Genomic DNA, 21,341 nt, shown 5'->3' on the forward strand with positions numbered 1-21,341 from the left:
GAAGGGATTAAGCTGGGCAGTATTTGCCCTACTGTGTCCTCTCTGGGCACCAGTCTAGCCATCATTTCCAGAGCAGAGTGTTCTGAACCACCCTTCCTGCATCAAGACAACAGATCTCTGAAAAACGAGGAGAATGCATACACAGGCCAAAGGGCAAGGAAACACCAGGATTTCTCACAAGGCCTTTTTTTCTTCTGGGCTTTAAACATTTCTTCTTTGGAGATAGAAAATGAACAGAATTGTTCAGCTGGTTCCAGGGGCAGAGGGGCATGGGGAGAAGGCAGTGCCAGAGTTAAGTAGAGTCACACCAAGTTTTGGGTCCTCTCTTAATTTTCACTTATAAATGGGGATAGTTGATCCCTCTGCCAGATTAATCTGAGAGTTAAATAACAATACACATTCAGTGCTTATTTCACTGTCTTGGTGTATCTAGTGCCTCATACATATTAACGTTTTAAAAAGTACTTTTTCCTAGGTCTTCTGGATCTGCCTTTGAAAAGGAAGAGGTTTGTCTGAACTTCATCTTTCCATAAGGAATTAAAAAGTGATGGAGATTCCCCTCCACAAAGAGTGCCTGTGGCTGCTATGTTGAGTTGCATGGTGCTCACCTTTATTTTCAGGGAGGTGATGAAGGATGGGGAAGAACGATGGGGAGAAGCTTTGGGGTACTGGGATGCCATCTGGAGAGAAGCTGGGTTGCTGAATCCTCTGGGAGATTTTTCACTGGATTTGAATTCATGGCACCTGGACTCTGACTCAGAGTGGCAACCAGATGGAACTCAACCCTGTGCTCACACCATCAGTGTCCTCAAAGGGAGAACCTTGGCCACATTTATTTTCCTGTTTTTGTTTTTTCACTTTTTTTTTTTTTAGGTCCAACAATAAAGTGCACAAATCTTAAGCGCATGGTGCAATTAATTTTTAATGAGTGAATAAGTTTGCAAAACCACCCCCCTGATCAAAATGAAGAACATTTTTAGCATACCTTGGGCCCCTTCCCAGTCAACCCCACCCCCCACCCAGAGGTAACCTCTATTCTAACTTCTACAACCATTGCTTAGTCTTGCCTGTTCTTAAACTTTATATAATCAGAACTGGTGCCTGGATGGTTTTGTTTGTGTCTGAAATAGATCCATGTTGTCACACAATATTGATGGTTCATTCCTTTTTATTGCTGTTTTATAAGATTTCCCTGGTGGCACAGATGGTAAAGAATTTGCCTGCAATGCAGGAGATGTGAGATCAATCCCTGGGTTGGGAAGATCCCCTGGAGAAGGGGATGGCTACCCACTCCAGTATTCTTGCCTGGAGAATTCCATGGACAGATGAGCCTGGTGGGCTACAGTTCATGAGGCCGCAAACAGTCAGACACGACTGAATACGTATAGACCACAGTTAATTAGTCCACCCTGCTGTCACTGTACAGTTTGGGGCTGTTATGAAAAAAGCTGCTTCAAACATTCTTTTGGTGGACATTTCTGACAGGTACACATATCCATGAGTGCAACTGCCAAATCAAAGGGCAGCCCAGATTTTTAGCTTCAGTAGATTGCTTCACAGAGTGGTTGCACTCATTTTATTTCTACTTCCACTAGTTTTTGAACATGTCACAAAGGAGCTTCTCCATCGGAGTATTCCCTATGGTCTTGCGGAAAAAGAGGAGCTCAACACGTTCAGAACTGATAAATCTCAAAGACGGGAGGAGCAGGAGCAATTTCCCAAACCTGGACAGGAGACAGGACACCAACAGTGTGATTATCAGCTTCAGAGCCTGAGTCCTGGGCACAGCGCCATTCCAGGAGAGGCAGAGGGAATGGAAAGGAGAGATGAGAGGTGCCCAGGGCAAGTAAGGAGGAATTTCAAGGAAAGGCCCCATTCACCTACCCTGGACCCACTGTGGCCTTCCTCCAGTGTTTAGTTAAGGAGTGTGATGAAAATAGTGAATAAATATTGTTTATTATGTGTAAAGATTATAAAGTAAGAAGTTACTTACATTAATAGTATGTGAATATATTATTAATAATCATATAATCATTATAATTACATGATCATTAATATCACATATATTGAATAAGAAAATAAATTCCTGGGAATTCCCTGGTGGTCCAGTGATTAGGACTCAGTGCTTTCACTCATGGGGCCTGGGTTTGATCCATGGTTAGGGAACTAATATCCCCACAAGCCACGTAGTGTGGGGAGAAAGAAAGGATATAAATTCTCTGTAAGCCACCTAGGATGATAAGATGGCTTGATATACTCATCCATAAAAATAGTCATTGTAGTTTTTAAATGAGAACCATTTGCCAAGGCAAGGGTTCCCAGCTCAGAGAAGCTAGATGGTGAAGTCCCGAGAGGCAGATGGGGGCGCATTATGCTGACCTTCCTTGGGTGGGAGATCTAACAGCTGGGGTCATTGCCCACGGTCAGGAGGCCACATCCAAGTGGGACAGCTCCAGGTTCAGAACCTCCGTTCTACCACGGAGGTCTATGGGAAGCCTCCCCCACCTCCCAATGACCTACTGAAATTGCTTTGCAGTACCAAGGTCTTTGTTTCTCTTGTGAGAGCCAAGTGGGTGGCACTGAGCCATCATACACCCCCCATCATGCTTCTGCTGGTGCTGGGGCAAGCTGGACAGCCCCAGAGCACTGTCTCTTGCCCCACCATCCCCGCAGCCCCAGTCTCAGCCAGTAACCATTGTCCTCCATACACAGCCAGGCCCCGGGCTAGGGTCCATGCCTGTGGCTTATGCCAGATTTTGTCATGTTCCCTGAAAACTCTTCCTCCCGACTTTCCTTTTTCTGTCATCTACCTCTTTCGCCAAAGAGCTCCTCTATCTCATTCTTTATCCACTCGAATACCAGGTCTGAGCCATCCCAACACCTGGAGGCTCCTGCATCTGTCACTGCCTTTCCATTCCCACAAACAGACCTTCAAGGACTCCCTGGATGATGGCAGGGCTGCCTTCCTCCCTGCTGGAGGCTCTGCACTCACCACCACGCCTCTGCGTGAAGCCAGCTCTGTGGAAAGCATTCTCCTGCTCAATGATCTGCAGTGGCTCCTCTCTGCCTGCCAAACCAGATTTGGCCTCTGGCTGCCCTTCAAAGTCCTGAGCAGGCTGGTTCCAGAGAGCCGTTCTGGTTTAGACCCCTACCTTCTCACTGGCGGCAATCAGTTTTGCCTTCCCAACTGGTCTCTTGACCTAAGAATATATGTATATTTGCTTCTCTCCCTCACTTTGTGGGCTTCCCTGGTGGCTTAGATGGTAAAGAGTCTGTCTGCAATGCAGGAGGCTAAGGTTTGATTCCTGGGTTAAGAAGATCCTGGAGAAGGGATTAGGTACCCACTTCAGTCATGGACAGAGAAGCCTGGTGGGCTACAGTCTATGGGGTCACAAAGAGTCAGACATGACTGAGTGACTAACACTTAATACGCTCCCTTTGTAAATGATAGTTTCTCTCCTTGTATACCCTCTCCTTCCTCAACACCAGCCGTGCCTCCACAAATCCCTCTCAGCAGTGCTTTGCACCCTGCCTCCCAGTGGGTCTCTGTCTCCTTCATATGCATGCAGCCCTCAGTACCCGCTAGGCTGATCCTCAACTTCAGCATGGCCACTGGGCCGGGCATCCCCTAGAAGCAGTGAGCTTGCTTTATGCTTTTTTTGGTCCCTATTCCTGGGCCTGGTGCTCTGCCTGGCACACAGTAGGTGTCAGCCATGTGCTGGTTGCACTGAGATCCCTGTCCCATCTAATGAGTGCAGCCCTAAGACAGTGTCAAAAAGGTGGGCAGAGTGGTAGAGAGCTGAAGGGACAGATGGGCAGGTAGGCAGGTGCTCAGGTCACCTCACAGGCTGGCTGGGGTGATGGGCCTTGCTGTGCTGGCTGAGCATCACCTGAGACTGGTCCTGCAAGGCCTCCACGTGCTCAGGATCCTTCAGGCCGCGTGTTTCTGGAGAGAAGCAGCAGCTGTGAGCATCCCTCCAAGGCCCCCCACCCGCTCACCATCAGCCAGAGCCTCAGGAGTGGGGAGCCCAGCAGCCCAGGAGCCATGCAGCCCTCCCCTCCTGCTCGCAGGGAAGAAGTCTACACACATTCAGGTCTATGATGGGTGATGGAGGGAAAGTGAGAGGCAGAAGGAAGTCACCAAAATTCCCTGCCTTCATCCCCGCCCACTCTCCTCTAAGACTTGGACAAAGACCTGGTTTGAAGAGGACCAGGGCCTTCATGCAGGCGAACTCCGTGGGGTCCACAGCCAGTGCCCGGAACCGTGAGATGGTTTCCTGCAGGATTCGAGTCTCCGCACTGGCCAGCACCAGTCGGCCCTGAGAGCTGCCGCCAGCAGAGGCCTCGGGCAGGGCCAGCAGTGGGCAATTGTCCAGAGGCAGAGACCACTGGATGGCTCCAAGGAGGAAGAGTTCACTCCACGCCTCTTCCAGCAGGATCACCTGTGCCCAGAGAGGGGGGTGAGGGCAAGTGTGATGGCTGATCACAGCTCCTCTGGCCCAGCCTGGAACCTCTGCCACGTTCTCAGCTGTCTTAGGAGAGGACGGGCTGGTCCCAGGTACCCAGAACATTCTGACCTCTGCTTGACATCAGCCAGGGGCTCGGAGCTCTGGGTCTTGGCACCATCCAGCCCAGATGCCTCAGTTCTAAGACATTCTCTGGGCTCCATCGAAAGGTAGAGGTGGAGCACAGGCAAATCCTGGAGCCGTGAAAAGCTGGGCAGCTCAGGGACACTCCCCACCAGCATCCCAAGTCGGCCATACTCAGCAGACTCAGTCGCTTCTGAGCTGCTTCATCCAAACCACTGGCTAAGGACTGCTGCGCTCAGCGTGCCTCTCTTCCTGGATGCTGACAGGTCGCCTTGCTCATGAGAAGCCCAGAGGCATGAAGAGGCTGGGCTGAAACTCAAACCCAGAAGTCAGGGGGGCATTTGTGTTCCAAGGGAGCCCAGATTTGCCCACTGATGCTGTTCACAGTGTGCAGACCACCCTGTGACACAAAGACAAAGCATCTCTATCTAAGGCCGGAGGGTTTGTCTAGGAGGAAAGAAGACCCAGAGGGGCATAGACACTGCCTTCTAATGTCTGGTCCCCATGCATACCTGGCCATCAGTGTCCCCTAAGTGATGACCCCAACTGCCACATCCCAGAGATATGTGCCCATGACCATCGCTGACTCTGAGACACGCGTGTCTCCAGCCTTTACCATCCCCAAGCTGCGTGCCCCTCCAATCATCACCTGCACAGGGAGGTGTGCGCCCCCAGCCCAGCTGACTCGTGAGCCCCCCTGACGAGTATACCTGATCCCGGAAGGGCAGGTTGGAGAACACTGGCAGGTTCTTGGCCCACTTGACGGCCATGAAGAGCAGGCGAGCAGACGTCTCATGGATGCTGTCCAGGGCACAGGGAGAGGAGGAGGAGTATGGGGACGAGGAGAACTCGGGATCATTGCTGGTGACATCGATATTCTCGTCGGCTGTCGGAAGAGAGGTTGTGCCTCAGCCCCTGTTCCGAGGCAGGCAGAAGTGGCTTTTCAGGGACCTAGGTGTGGGACCTGGAGCTCAGCCATCGGCCCACTTACCATCCTCGGGCTCCAGCTTAGTGCAGGTTTCGGCTGTTATCAGGCTGGCCATGAAGTGGTGGTGCCCCGGAGGCGTGAGGGCCTGGGGTCCCAGGGCTCTGGCTGCAGAGACAGGTGTGGGCCCCCGAGAGCTGGGCCCTGCGAGGGCTGGCGGGGTCGCCAGGGGCTGCAGCCGGGGCTCCGTTTCTGACTCCACGCTGTCCATTCGGACCTGGGCGGTGCTCCGTGGCTGGCGCTCATTCTGCACAGCTGGGGAGGTGGGAAGGGTCAGGACACCCCACGGATCATGCACCCCCATATCTTCTGCCATGCCTCTCCGGGATGGGGTTCTTGACTCACCATCCTGGTTCATGCCCGCCTGCAAGCACTTCTTCAGCCGGCAGGCCTGGCACTGGTTGCGGTGGGCCTTGTCCACCGGGCACATCCCTGCCCCCACCTGGCACCTGCGGGTGGAGGGGAGCCCCAGGGAGTCAGGGTCCTGCCTGGGCCCTGGGCCATGGGTTTCAGACACTTTGGCTGCAGCCCCTTCTCCCCTGAGCATCCTCCACTCCCTCCCTCCCAGAACACTCAGTGGCCGGCGGGGCTCTTCTAGATGAGGAGGGACTCCTCTGGGGTGGGGGGCCCCCTCTCTCACCTGTAGATGAGCCTTCGCCTCACGCTCCTCTTGAAGAAGCCGCTGCAGCCGTTGCAGGCGTAGATGCCATAGTGCTTCCCGCTGCTGCTGTCCCCACACACGCGGCACTGGAGCGAGGGGCCCACGCCTAAGGGCAAGCCTGGGCTGGGTGGGGGCTGCGCCGGGCCAGTGACACGCCATTCCCACCTCCTCAGGGACCCCTCCACCCTCCTTCCCTCACCGTCCTCACGTTCCTATCCACCCACATTCAGACACACCCGTGTCTCTCCCAGCTGGAAAACGTGTCCCTTGTCACACCCCCTCCCCACTTCTCCATGGCCAGTTCTCAACAAGTGACACTCTCTGCTCCACTTCCCCGTCCCTCTCTCTGCAGGTGGGCTCAGGCTCCATCATGCACAAGAGCCTTCTGGACACTGCCACTAGGGATCTCTGCTCCTGACCTTTGAGGGCCCTCTTCTCTCCTTTCTTCTCCCATCTGATCAGCTATCCTCTCTGACCCCCATGTTTCTAGGATTCTGGGTTTCCTGGCAGGTTTTCTTACACTTGCCTATATCCCTGGGGGCTTGGCCTGAGTTGCTCTGGCTCCTATCATGGTCCCTGCAAACCTGTGACCCACACTCCACTCCCCAAGGGTCTACATCTGCCTCGAGATTAACCATACCTGTCGGCTCCTCCCCCAGGCCCCACCTGCCTGGAGACTCCTTCCTGGAGGCGGACACGGCAGCCGGCACCGCTGCAGCCACGTTGGAGCTCATGGGTGCTGTCGGCCTGTCCTGGCAGGTCCCAGGGCAGCCAGTGCCTGCCTAAGGGAAGCCTCAGGATTTCTGAGCTGGACCCAGCCCTGCCTCCCTCTCTGAAACTCTGTCTCTCTTCTATCTCTCCTTCTGCCTCTGTCTCTCTCTCCCCCTTGCCTCTCCTCTCTGTGCTCCTGCCTCCTGCCCCCTCTGTCTAAACTCAGGAGCTGCCCCAACTTGCCCTCACAGCAGCAGCTCTGGCTCGGGGAGATTTCTCCCAGGGCAGTGCTGGACGCAGCTTATGATCCTCTTAATCTTTACTGTCTCCACAGGGGATCAACCGGCCACACCTGCGGCATTACCAAGGTGCCCCTGGGAGCCGGTCATTCCTGCTGCCCCCACACCAGCTCCCGGGCTGCCCAGTTCCTCGTGCTCTGTGCTCCCGAACTGTTCGAATTGTTAAGGGAGGTGTGGACTCCACCTACGCCAGGACAAGTGGGTCTGGGGTCAGGTGTGTGTGGCTCCACACACGGGTGCTCACTGCTGGTCCTGGGTAAGTCCAGCTTTCTGCCCCAGTGCTTCTCACCTAATCCCTTGATAAGAGACTACTTAGGGCTCAGGATTTAAGGGTCTGGGCACCCCTGGAGGGCTAGCAGCCCCCAGATGCCCCTACAGAGGCAACTCCTATCACAGGTGGAAATGGGTTAGATGTAGGGTCTGAGGCCAGCCTGCAGGCCATGGGCGCTGGGCCCAATGTGGAGGGTCTCCTGCAAGACTGGAGGGGGCGAGGACACAGCTCCTGCACCTGCCTACCCTGACTTGCCTTCACAGTCCCAGGTCAGCTGGTCCGTCGGCTTCCCCAGACTCAGTCTTCCCAGCTCGAGCCCAGGGGTGGTTCTGAGGTGGGGGATGAGCCCTGGGGCAAGGGTGGAGACAGCCAAGACAGATCCAAGTTCAAATCCCTGCTCTCTCACAGCCAGCCATGCCTCCCTGAGCAATGATTTAACCTGTCTGAGCTTCAGTCTCCTGGAAAAAGGGGTGACCAGAGTACCTGCCTTGTAGAGCAGCTGGGGAAGCTAATAAGATGATTCTCCAAGTGTTCTGGGGCCTAGTTCTTAGTAGGAGCATAATAAATGATGGGGGGATTCCATGGTGGCCTAGCGGTAAAGAATCCTGCCAATGCAGGAGATGCAGGTGCAATCCCTGGGTTGGGAACATCCCCTTGGAGAAAGAAATGGCTACCCACTCCAGTATTCTTGCCTGGGAAATCCCATGGACAGAGGAGTCTAATGATCTGTAGTCCTCGCAGTCTCAAAGAGTCGCACAAGACTTAGAAACTAAACAAGAACAGCAATAAACGATGGGGCTGTTACTATTATTGCTTCTAAGGGTTGTTGAGATCCTAGAGCAGTCCTCAGCAAATAGCCTTTCCTCTCCTGCTCCTCTGCCCCCACTCCACCCCCATGCCCAGGCCAGAGCAGAAAGCCCCCTGTTGGTCTGGGTGTGACATGCATCCTCAGCAGAGCTGGGCTCATCTCTGGGTGCATCTGGGGCAGGGGTTGGCCTAGCCTTAGAGCCTGAGGGGGAGGGGGACAGTGCAAAGCTTCTGGGAGGATCACGGAGTTAAGGGGACAGAGCGGGTGGTGCATGGCCCTTATGTAAGTGGGGTTAACCCTCCCTGTGACAGGGAAGCACTATTGGGGATTTGGAAAGTCAGCTCGAGGGGCTTTGCAGGGTAATCCGCTTTCTGGGGCCTCAGAAGATCGAGGCCACTGGGCTGCGGCCCCTGACCTGGGCTCCTCCGCCTCTGTCCTCATCTCCACCCCTCCCCGACAGGGAGTCCCTCAGGACCCTCCTCCGAAAGGTCTCCTGCTTCACTGAACCCCAAAGCCAAGGGCATCTCCTTGAACCCGACTGATCAGTCCCATCTTCCCAAAGCTCCTCTCTCTTCCACTTCTTCTGGAACACAGCTTTACCATCTTCTGTCCCTCTGAACTCGTCTGCATCTCCTGTACCCCAGCAGACCTTCCCACTCTCCCCTCGGGTGACCTCACACACAGTCACAGCTTCCACGGCCACTTCACACCAGACTCCTGCCTGAGTCTCTGCCCCGGACTTTCACCTATGGATTCCCCCAGAGGTCTGGTGTGGAGACCGACTCCACACACCACAACCAACCCATTCCTGGCTTGTCTGTACAGATACGGTCCCTGAAACCTCAGGATCGAGGGATCACCTGGAGCATCCCATCCTGAAGGAAAGTGCCTGAGGCTGAACTGAGGGCCCCTAATCCTGGAAGTCTGGGCTGAGGAGGATCCGCTGGCAAAGGAGCTAAGAGGGGAAATCGGGACAGCGTGGGTCATGGGAACAAGAGCAGGGGACGATTCAAGGATGGGGGCGTCTACCAGGTCACGTGTCTTAGGAGGTCATTTGTATCCTCAGTAATAAGGGAGAGGACGTCATTAAGAAGAGTACTCACACAAATGCTGCCAAGCCTCACAGCTTCCCTATTAAGGAGTTACCATCATTGTTCCCAACTCACAGATCAGGAAACTGAGGCTCAGAGAGGTTAAGCAATTCCCTTTTGGCCACACAGCTACAGAGTGATGGAGGAGACGGGATGAAGACAGGGGTTTCAAACTTGTGCCTTACCCCCAAACTCCCACTTTCCACCACGGTACTCTCCAAGAAGACTCTGAGCAGTCACTCTGCTGGGCTTTAGCAGCAGGGGCCAGCTGGCACCACGGCGAGAGTTGTTCTGAAGGAGGGGACAGCAGACCCTGGGAAGGGTTGGTAGTGTTGGGGAGGACTGGAAACAGCGATGGGCTGAGAGGAGAAGGAGACAGGCCAAGGGGTTTGTAGGAAGGGCCACACTGAGGAAAGGGCTTTTTCCCTTGTCTAGGGAGATATCAAAAGAAAAATATTTGAGAATAGGAGTTCCTTTTTTTTTTTCTTTTATAATGTGTGATCTTAATTTTTATAATGATTTACTTTCCCTATCTTAAATCTTCCAGGGCCTCAAAGTGAAAGCAATATTTACATTTAGGCACTGTTAAACTCCCTGTACCAGCTAATGGGGTACAACCTCTTCAAACTGACTGATTTTATTATTCTTCTATTTAAGGTAAGAGTTCAACACAAAATACCTTCACTGCTCACTGATTGTATTGAAAGGCTTTAGTTCAGCTCAGAGGGACGATGTCTGGTGGAACATAAATCTGTATTAGATTCATATTGCTCCTGTAACAAATGACCACGCTAGGAGCTTAGGATAAATATCTGTAAGTTTTAGAAGGTCAGAAGCCTGAAATGGGTCTCCTTGGGCTAAAATGAAGGTCTTCCCTAATAGCTCAGTTGGTAAAGAATCTGCCTGCAATGCAGTCGATCCCGGTTTGATTGCTGGGTCGGGAAGATCTACCGGAGAAAGGAAAGGCTGCCCACTCCAGTATTCTGGCCTGGAGAATTCCATGGCCTGTTTAGTCCATGGGGTCGCAATGAGTCAGACACGAAGATGTTGGCAGGACTTTGACGCTCCCGGATGCCCCAGAGGAGAATGCATTCCTATTTTATTTACTGTGGCCACCAGTGTTCCTTGGCTCATGGTCCTTCCTCCATCTTCAAATTCAGGAGTGTTTTTATAATGAGAGATAGAGAGGAGAAAGAGGCAGGGGGAGAGGGTGAACCTGAAGATGGGGTATAAATCAAATATTCAATCCCTGAGCAAGCCTGGGGGTGCAGGGCATACGTAGAGGGATGGCTTTGACCTGGAGAGAGGTTGTCTGGAAGGAATCTGAGAACCCAGGGCTTCAGGAAGTCTCTCAGTCAGCGTACCTCCTCTCAGACCCTGGTTTTACATCTTCCTGGCTGTGTGAGTTTGGCAAGGGATTCTGCCTCTCAGTCTCGGTCTCATCATCTCTAGACTGGGGAGACTAGAGCCAAGGGGGGTTGTGGTGGCATTAGAGGAGGTGACACAGCAGGGGTTAGCACAGTCCAAAGTGAGAGGGAGGTGGCAGGTGGAAGGGAGCTGGGGTGAGAGCAGAGCTTAGGGGGAATGCCTTGGAGACATGAGGTCTGAAGCCGCTGGCTTAGGAAAGGGACTCAGCCAGGGACTCTGAGGCCCAGCTGAGAGTAAAGACAGTGACAGTCTGGGCAGGTACGGGGTTTTTCTTGAAGCCCCCAGCAGGGAGGCAGATGCTGGGAGCAGGTGGACACCAGGACTGCTCCGTGGCTGGGTTCCTCAGTTTCCTCCCAGCAAGTGTGTGGGAAGGACCTCAAGGAAGGAGTTGAAGGCCTTGGGGAGGGGCTGTCAGGGGGAGAGTTGAGTGGGGAAGCAGAGAAGGAGGGACTTCTTTCCCCCAGCGAGTCTTCTCTGCTCTTCTCCATCTGAGTTGTCCTGTCCCCCTGCTCTATCTGCCCAGTCGCTCCCATCTTTCAAGGCCTATTCAGGGCTCACCTCCTCCAGGCAGTCTGCCCTGACTCCTCTCTTTCTAGAGGCACCTCCAGGGCCAGATATTGTTCTTAATATTGGACCTCATGCCAGGTCCACTTTTTCTCCTCAGTCAATGGGTGACTCCAGGGGCCAGCTTCAGAGCATCAGGTCAGCTGGGCATGTGGATCACAAGGCACTTAATAGACAGAAGCTTATTTTTAGCTTGTCCTTCTTTTCTTGGTATTCTAGAATGGGTATAGAATAAAAAGTAAATGAATAGAAGACACCGGCAGTACCGGCAGTGTTTGACCTGTTTGTTCTTACAGTTTGTTTTGATTTTATTATATCGGCTCTTCGTGTCATTTTGATCCCAGCTGAGCTCCTGTTTCACCCTGGCCCTCAGGCCCAGCCAGAGGTGTGACTGTGCTGGGGGAAAAGATGACAGTCCAGCAGGGCTGGGGGAGAGGGAGGTTTCTCCCCGATCTGTGACCACCAGCTGCTGGGGCAGACACCAAAGGATTACTCAGCCCAAAGCCTTGAATCTGCTGACGAAGCCGCCAGAGGCCACCTTATCACTAATACAATTATTCCCCCAGGGGACAGGTCAGCAACTTCCTTCTGACTCCCTGGAAGAGTCTGGGACGGGGTGGCGGTGGGGGCTGGGGGGCTAGGATTGGCAGGGAAACGGGTACATGGTGAAGGCTGCAGAACTGACTTCCCTCTGGATGGTGAAGACCGTAGCAGGTAAAGCCCCTGCCCCAGCCTGTCTAGGGTCCTCCTACCTGGTGTGACCAGGTCCCAGGCCTGAGAGATGACCTGGGATCTGCCACTGGGAGGAAGCAGTGGTCCCTGGGATGAATCTGCTGCTGATCAGGCTGCCTGGGCTGGATGGCTTGGCTCCTATTCAGTCCGTGGCTGCCACAGGCTTTTCATTTGCTGCAAACCTCCTTCACAGCATTTGGGAACATGTCTTCAGGGATTTCTTTAAAATTCTCTCTTTGTTTGCTCATCCAAGAGTCTTCACTATCTCAGAAAAAGGATAGCTAGTGATGAGTGCATGGGCTCCGGAGCCCAGGACCGAGCAATTCCACTTCTAGGAAACCACTCTCTGGAAAAGTCACAAAGATTTAATTATACGGCTGTTCTCTGCAGCGATTTTAGTAAAACACCCAGCTTTAGACAACTGGCTAGATCAAGTATGCTCTGTCCTTGTGGTGGAACGCTGGGCAGCCATTCGTCCCAAGCGCATTTCCAGGGAAATGTGCCCACACTGTTCCAACCTCAATCCAGCTGCACACCAGCATGCACAGTTTGATTTCCTGTGTCTCAGAGGAGTGTCTGGCCAAAGATCATGGGATTCTTTTTCTTCTCTGCAGGGCCTGAGTTAATTAATGGTTTCTTTTTCTAGAGCAGTGAGTGGAAGGGTCAGGACTCTGAGGGGCCAACACCAGCAGGAAAGTTTCTCAACAAAGCCTCTTTATTTCCTTTTCAAGATAACATTTAGAAATAATCACATATTCCTTGCGAAGTTTCCCAGCTTTTGGCTGCTGAAGTCTCTCTCCTAGAATTGTTTCAAAGGTCAGAGCAGAACAAAAGAGGCTCCTGGCCCCATCCAAGGACGAGCAGATGAAAGACATGCTATGGAGGACATATCTGATCTGCTGCTGCACATTGAGGGGGTAGGGAAAGTGGGGAGTAAGGTGGGGAGACACCACTTTTTTAGTGGTGTCTGATGTGAACGACATCTGTTTTGACCTCTTTTTTTAAAAAAAAATCTTTGTAAAAATGTTTTTGCCACACGGCAGAGCATGTGGGATCTTGGTTCCCCGACCAGGGATCGAACTCGTGCCCCCGGCAGTGGAAGTGTGGAGTGCTAACCACAGGACTGCCAGGGAAGTCCCTTAAACGCTCTTTTTTCCTGGTGCTGAGAGAGGCGGGCTTCTCCATCCTCCAGCAGAGCTATGATCAGCAGAGATCCTCACTACAATCAGAAAATCTTGTTTCCTTTGAATGTTTAATAGTAAACACGTGTTATCAGATGATCAGGTTAAAACAGAGTTCTTTTAAGTTGTTTTTTGTTTTTTTTTCAAAAAAAGCTTATCTGAAATCAACATAACCAATCCTCCTCCTCATCATCACAGGAAATATTTATGAAGAAATGGTTCAGTGTTTCTGTGTGTGAGAATGCAAAGCTTCTCATGGTCTGGCTCTTCTCTCCTGTTACCCAAGGGCAAGGCCACATCTAGCAGCTGCTCAGGCTGGGCCTTGGCTTAATCACAACAGCTGTACTGCAGAGGCGGATGCCTGGTCCTGGACGTGCGCCCACCTCTTGCTGGGCCTGGTGTCTTCCCTTTAGTGCTGGACCCTGGGAACCTCTGGTGATCAGAGAGGGGTTGAGCAGGGTGTGGCATGAGGGCTGGGAGCTCTTTGAAAACCAGTTGCTGTTCCTTCGTCGTTAAGTCATGTCCAACTCTTTGCGACCCCATGGACTGCAGCACATTAGGCTTCCCTGCCTTTCACTATCTCCCAGAGTTTGCTCAAACTTATGCCCCTTCAGCCGAAGATGCCATCCAACCATTTCATCCTCTGTCATCCCCTTCTCCTCCTGCCTTCAATCTTTTCCATCTAGCATCAGGGTCTTTTCCAATGAGTTGGCTCTTTGCAGCAAGTGGCCAAAGAATTGGGAGCTTCAGCTTCAGTCACTGTCTGCAGTGATTTTGGAGCCCCCAAAGAGAAAATCTGTCTCCTTGAAAACCAGTACGGAAGTATTTAAAAGTTCAATAGGCGCAACACTACCGTTGTTTTCTAGCTGACTGACCCTCCGGGTTATAGTATTTATTATCTCCTAGAAATGGAACAACCTGAAAGCCGGGTTTTTCCCCTGGGCACGACTGACATGTTGACCAGATAATTCCTCATGGGGCTGTTCTGTGAATCATATGACTTTAGTAGCTTCCCTGACCTCCCCCCACTGGACGCCAGTGGCATCTCCTTTCCAACGGCAACAACCAAAAGTGTCTCCAGACACTGCTGAATGTCCCCCATGAGGGGCAGACTCGTCCCCAGTGGAGAAACACTGGCCTCAGCGGTGGTATTTCCTGGAGACAGACCACCAATCTGTTATCACAGATGCAGGAAGCACTTCCCATGACAAAGATCCGGGAGGAGTCCCGGGCCGCCAGGCATGTAACTTTATCTCCGGTGTGATGTCCTGCTGAGTCAGGAACTGTCCAAAAGGATGCTCAAAGTCGGCAGGTTTCTTGGAAGAAGAATTTTACTGTTTAATTTTCTTTATATTTTTCTGTGTTGTAAGAATATTTAATAATGAACATGTATCATAATTATAATTAAGATAAAGCTTGTGTTTTTTTAAAAAAAGGTTAGCTAATTTGAAATAAACATGACCTTAAACGATAATAATCGGAAATATTTGCCTAAGAAACTGTTGTGTGACAGATGCAGTTCTATGCGTTTATATGTGTGAACTCCATCCTCACAACACTGTCAGAGACGCATTGCTATCTTCCTCTCACAGAGAGGTTTAGTGACCTCCCCAACATCACATGGGTGGGCTTCCCTGGTGGCTCAGACGGTAAAATATCTGCCTGCAACGTGGGAGACCTGGGTTTGATCCTTGGGTCAGGAAGATCCCCTGCAGAAGGAAATGGCAACCCACTCGTGTTCTTGCCTAGAAAATCCCACGGATAGAGGAGCCTGAAGGACTACAATCCATGGGGTCACAAAGAACAGGGCATGACTAAGCAACTGACACTTTGATTTTTAAATGTCACACAGCTAGGGTGACAGAGGTGAGATTCAAATGCAGATAAGCTGGTTATTTTGGGAAAATGTATCTGCCCAAGGGTAGGGAGGAAAAAACAATGGGGATATAATTTTTAAAATATCATCTTCATATATTTAATAAAGAAAATCTCCTCCAGACCCGCTCTGTCTCCTTCTAGGTTAAAAGGATAAAGCAGATGTTCTAGGCTGTGGAAAGTGACTTTGAGCTGGCATTTCTCTTCTCAGCTTGTCTGTGAAATGCAGATTCTTAGACTCAATCTACAAAAACACTTCTAGAGAAAAGTAATAGGATGACTCTGTTGGAACCTTTGTTTTCTATGTTTGCTTTTAAGGGAAGGGCTCTGGGGTTGCATCAGATGTGACTGGGAATTACCTGTAGGTGTGTGTGTATGCAAGTGTGAGTGTGTGTTTCTGTGCATGAGTGTGCAGGTGTGAGTGTGTGTGGTGAGAATTGGACTGTCCTGTGACCGTGGAGGGTTAACAGACGCTGATACAAAGATTCCCGCTATGCCTGTGTCTGTTGCAGTTTATTCTTGAGGGTCCAGACAACTTTCTGACATCTGCGTGGGGATAAAGAAATTGCCCAAATCGAACTGTTTAGATGACCATGTTCGCATGTATCATCTGGCATATTTTCCTTCCTGACTTATGATATTGAAGCTAGCTGTGTTTAATGACATTCCTTATTAGTTCCATTTATTAATTTGGTGAAGATAGTAAATTGAGGTAACAAAAATCTGGTGCCTTTCCACAGTGATGGAAGATATGTTTTTCAGGACGGCATTTTAGAACATGCCTATGCTCAAAGCAGTCCATGTACATGAGGGGTCCTGGGTGGACCGGCCGCTGCTTATCTTTTAGGCGGGGCTGCAGTCTAGCCTCTGCTCCAGGTTCTGGCCACAAAGGTCTCCTGCATCCCTGAAAAGAGCAAACGTCTCCCCAGAACACGGGCTCTGCAATGCTCTTCCTGCCCCCTAGTATCGTTGAAGGGGTCTGGAAGACCTGCTCTTTAGTGGAATTTCTTACACAAACGCTACATCATGATCTAGAAGATGTTGTTTTCGGTTACCATGCATTGGAAATAGAGAAATACATTTTTTCAGTTAATAAATTATGGTGTATTTCCCAGATGGCTATTTTTCTGCCATTGAAAGGGGGTTATACAGAAAAATGTTACGATGAAATAGCAAGGTACAAAATACTACAAACTCTACGGCATTTGTATACAAAACCAAAATGAATTCTGTTAAGTCAGAGGCATTCTGGTTGATATTGAATTAAATTTAATGCATTCAATAAAAATTATTTTTATTTAATAATGTTATTTAATAAAAATTATTAATTATAAAATTTTTATTAAACATGATTTAATATCATTAATAAAAAATAGTATTTCGCTGATCTTTTATGTTGTTATGCTGCTTCTTCAGCATAAAGGATGGCCATTTATGTATTTATTTAATAATCCTCATGGAATGGTAACTTTTAACTTTATTGATCTATTATTTTATTCCCAGATATAATCTTAGGGTAAAGACTCTGGAATAAGACACTGAAATTTAAAATCAGTTTTCTGGAATTCTGAAATTATTTTGAAAATTAAAAATGTTTACAAACAAGTACACACAATCAGAACACATTAAGGAATTGTTTTTGATTTGGTGTGTTATGACAGTGGTATTGTGGTTATGTCTAATAAAAGAGAATTTTGTAACTGTTAGAGACATGTTCTGAGGCATTTGCCAGAGAAGTGATTCAATGTCTTGGATTTGCTTTTTAAAGATGCCAGGAAAAAAAAAAAATAATGAATGAATGGATATGAAATGAGAACTAAGGTTGGTAGTGGCTGTTGTGGGAGATAGGTACTTGGGATTTCACTGAACCATTATCTCTACAAATTTGTTTATGAGTGAAATTTTATTAAATAAAATTTTAATTAAAATACATATTCATATAAGCAGACACTGTGAAAAATTTTTGTTGATGATTTTGGACATACTCTCAAGTCTAAGCTTTTTCTGTTTTTCCCTTCGCCCTCACACGCCCACCCCAATCTGTCTTCACTGACCATTTTTAGCTTGCTGTGTAATTTTTGAGGAGCTAAGCGGAAAGGGGCAATGCAACCGAGGAAAATTCCAGATTCTAGCTTCGGACAGGGTCTGCTGAACTGTGCATCAGCGCCCCCTCCTGGAAGAAGCGAGCTGGCATGGCGGCACCCTGCATTTTTCTCTGAATGAGAGCACCTGGCATTTCTCTCTCTCTCTCTTCATTAGGATCCTAATTCCCAAACAGGGATTAAGCATTTGCCTCCTGCAGTGGAAGCACAGAGTCTTAACCACTGGACTCCCAGGAAGTCCCATCTTTTTTTTTATGGTGTTATTTTGAGGATTTATTTATCTATTTATTTGATAATAAAATTCCAGCTTCATTGAGATACGGTTATGACCAAACGGTGCGTGAAAACTTCCCCTAACATACAACTGTGTAAATTTAAGGCGGACAATGTGTTGGTTCGATACACTCACATATTCCAATGTGATTAAAGATCTGTTCTCTCAGCAACGTTCAAGTATATACCACCGGTGTTGTGAAGTATAGTCCCCATGCTGTACATCAGATCCCCAGAACATATTCATTTTATAACTGGAAGTGTGTAGCCTTTGACAAACATCTTCCCTTTTCCTCCACCCCGAGCCCCTGAAAACCAGCATTTTACTCTCTGTTTCTACATTTAGGTCTTTTAGATCCCATTTGGAAGTGATGTGCTATGTTAAGTCGCTTCAGTTGTGTCTGACTCTCTGTGACTCCATGGGCTGTAGCCCACCAAGCTCCTCTGTCTATGGGGATTCTCCAAGCAAGAATACAGGGGTGGGTTGCCATGCCCTCCTCCAGGGGATCCTCCGACCCTGGGCTCCCACCTGTGTCTTTGTCGCCTGAACTGGCAGGTGGGTTCTTTACCACTAGCGCCACCTGGGGAGCCTCCATATAAGTTACTCTGTGGTATTTCTCTTTCTCTGATTTATCTCACCTGGGATACTTACTGTTGGCAGGCCCCAGGACCCTTGCCCTCCTCCTGCGGCTGACTCTTCCTCACAGTTTAAAACTGCACTCCAGTGTCTTTCCTCAGATCGGGACTCTATGATTTCTCCCCACAGCCCTGTTTTAATCAGAAACTCTTTTATCCATCTCTTCGTCTCATCGTTATCGCCTGTCTCCAACTAGAACCAGGAGACGTCTGAGATCAGAAAGTGTGTTTATCTTGTTGAAAGACTTGACACAGAGAAGGAGTCTGACAATTATTTATTTATTTATTGCTGCAATATTTGATTGGAATTGTGTTAAATCTATAGATCAAATTTGGAGAGAACTGATGTCTTTACTATGCGGAGTGTTCCAACCCATGACCACAACTGGCCTCTCCATTTATTTACATGATCTTCAATTCACTCATCAGCAATTTTTAGTTTTCTTTTTTAAAACTTTTGTTTTGTTTTGGCTGCACTGGGTCTTCGTTGTGGCACTCGGGCTCCGTAGTTGTGGTGCGTGGGCTTAGTTGCTCCGTGGCACGTGGAATCTTAGTTCCCCGACCAGGGATAGAACCTGTGTCCCCTGCACTGGAAGGTGGATTCTTAACAATTGGACCATTAGGGAAGTCCCAGCAATTATTTATTGAATGACGGACCAAACAGGTGCATGAAAGCTTCCCCTAATTCCTAGCAGAGTTTGCTGCTCCTTCCTCGTACCCTGCCCTCTTGCTCGTGCCTCCAAAAGAACCACCTCACTGCTCAGATCGTGGTGCCCACATGGCAGAGCCCAGGCCAGGGCCCAACATGTAGCAAGCCTGCGTGTGTTCCTGCTGCTGTCATGCCTACGGCCAGCTTTACCGCTGATTCTGTCCCAGGAAGTTCGAAACATTTACTTGCAACTGAAAACAAGTCAACTTAGAGATTCTCTGGGAAGAGATCTGTAAAAATAAAGAGTTGTTGATAGTCATGATAAAAAGAGAATATGCTTTAATAAAAAGGGTTTTCTTAAGCCAGAATAGAAAACTGTTCAAATAACAAACTACCCCAGGATGGAGATATTTTCCTAGAGCTCTTTCCCAGGTTTCTACAGTAATGTTTCCACATAGATTTACCAGGAAGCAGCCCGTGGTATAAGATGATGGTTTTCAAGGTGGGCTGAGGAAGGGGAGTGGTAAGGGCAGCCCATCTATGCTTCAACCAGAACACCTCTCTGTTGGTCCATTTTATAATCAGTAGGATCTTGTTTGAAGGAAATTTTCCTTTCCCAAAAAAGTGACAAGAGGATTGCAGGAGCCTCAGGTAAGATGCTTAATAGCTGTGTGACCTTGGACGAGCCTCACGACCTCTCTGGGCTGTCACAGTAAAGAAATAATGGAGTTTCACCTGTGTGAAGGCAGGGGTCTGAACTAGACGATCTCTCAAGTTCTCTCCCAGATCTAAGATCCATGGGTGTTCAGTTCAGTCGCTCAGTCGTGTCCAATGGACTGCAGCACACCAGGCCTCCCTGTCCATCACCAGGTCCCACAGTTTACTCAAACTTATGTCCATTGAGACCAAGTTACAAAATTAGGAGCTTGATCTTCATGCAGTACTCCAAATAGCCACAAGATGGAGATGTTACTCCATGAGAAAAGCTTTGTCTTCCTGCACTGTGTGACTCCCCAAGTTCTATAATAGATTTGGAAATTTTTTCTTAAAAATTTATAGAAAAGGAAAAAAGTTCATTAGTACTTGAAAATTCAGGCACAGGATTTAAAAGATTTTAGGGATGAATCCTGGCAAAGTTACCCAGGGTTTAATTCATAGCTTTATTTTTCTGCCAAAGCTCCAAAGAAGAACAGTCTTTTCCATGTCTTCCTTCCCTGATAAGAATCTCTGCAAGGTTTTGTTACGATGCATTGGTTCTTGGGTGTCAGAGCTCCTGTATATCATAAACGTCCAGGAAAGGGATGCTGAATGGGAAGGATGTTGAATTTGTTGAACTGCATCATTGACCGCCACCTCGGAATTAAAAGATACATTCTTCTGTGAGAATTTCCTGTTCCCATAAGAACTGTGCATGTGATTTGTTAAAACGGTTAGAGCTCAAAAACAACGGTCTGTTGTTTTTTACTAGAATTTGGCTTTTCTGTATTTTAGAGGCATTTGCCTCAAGGACCAGACGACCAGGGTTTGGGGAGCCCTGAGCTGGCAGGATGTTTGCTGAATGATGACTTAGGAGTCTTTATCACAGTATACTTACCCAGTAGGAAAAGGAGGTCTGAGAGCAACAGGATTAGGCAAACACGTGGCCCCAGAGGACGTCTCACTCAGCAGATGTTGAGAATGGAGGTGGGATGGAGCCCAAGGGTCTGGGGAATTTCTTGCTGCCATGAAAGCAGGGAAGACGAAAGGCGCTGGGAGAAGGTCGCCACGTGAAGTCTGAGATCGCCTGAGAGAGATCCTCAGAGACGATAAAGGGTGGATGCCCTGAGCCTGGAGATGGAGAAATTTCTGGACCGAGACCTGCCTGTTGTTTCCCCCAGAGTATGATCACCACCTGAATAGATGAACTGAATTTATGCTGGGCCACTCGGTCAGAGCCCTAGTGAGGAGCCCTGGTGAACTGGGGACCTTCATGATCAGGCCAGAGCAGGTAATGCTACCTCGACTGCTCTCCCAGGCACTTCCTGCAGCCAAGGAGCAGCCAGCCCTTCCAGAGTGGGAGATCAGCAAATTAGCATCAGAACAGCTCTTTCCAATGTCTGATGTTTCAAGCGACTGGTTATTCCAATGTTGCTCATGCTTGAGTAATGTTCAGGCAACAGGTAAAGGAAAATAATTAGTTCATTCACCCATTATGTTGAATTAAATAATTTAATGTTTAATCACAATGTTGTTGGGCTTCCCTTATGGCTCAGCTGGTAAAGAATCCACCTGCAATGCCGGAGACCTGGGTTCGACTCCTGGGTTGGGAAGATCCCCTGGAGAAGGGAAAGGCTACCCACTCCAGTATTCTGGCCTGGAGAATTCCATGGACTGTATAGTCCATGGGATCACAAAGAATCAGACACAAATGATTGACTTTCACTTTACTTCACATAATGTTGCAAAAATAAATCTGAATAAAGGGGTTGTAACTCTTATAGAATTAT

General features: G+C 49.3%; 1 protein-coding gene across 1 annotated transcript; it reads right to left on the minus strand.

The window, feature by feature from the left end:
- Positions 1-1,150: 1,150 nt before the first annotated feature.
- Positions 1,151-7,011, minus strand: NR2E3 (nuclear receptor subfamily 2 group E member 3). Its single transcript, XM_086322750.1, has 8 exons — positions 6,876-7,011; positions 6,215-6,341; positions 5,920-6,023; positions 5,581-5,829; positions 5,300-5,475; positions 4,196-4,442; positions 3,841-3,946; positions 1,151-1,724 (listed from the first exon to the last, which is right to left on the minus strand). Exons 1-8 carry the CDS (start codon positions 6,967-6,969, stop codon positions 1,592-1,594), a joined length of 1,236 nt encoding a protein of 411 aa, XP_086178876.1. The 5' UTR covers positions 6,970-7,011; the 3' UTR covers positions 1,151-1,591.
- Positions 7,012-21,341: the final 14,330 nt, after the last annotated feature.

Source organism: Bos grunniens, chromosome 10 (genome assembly GCF_055505025.1).
Source record: "Bos grunniens cultivar Pamir isolate PY7600 chromosome 10, Bosgru_T2T1.0, whole genome shotgun sequence".
NCBI lineage: Eukaryota > Metazoa > Chordata > Mammalia > Artiodactyla > Bovidae > Bos > Bos grunniens.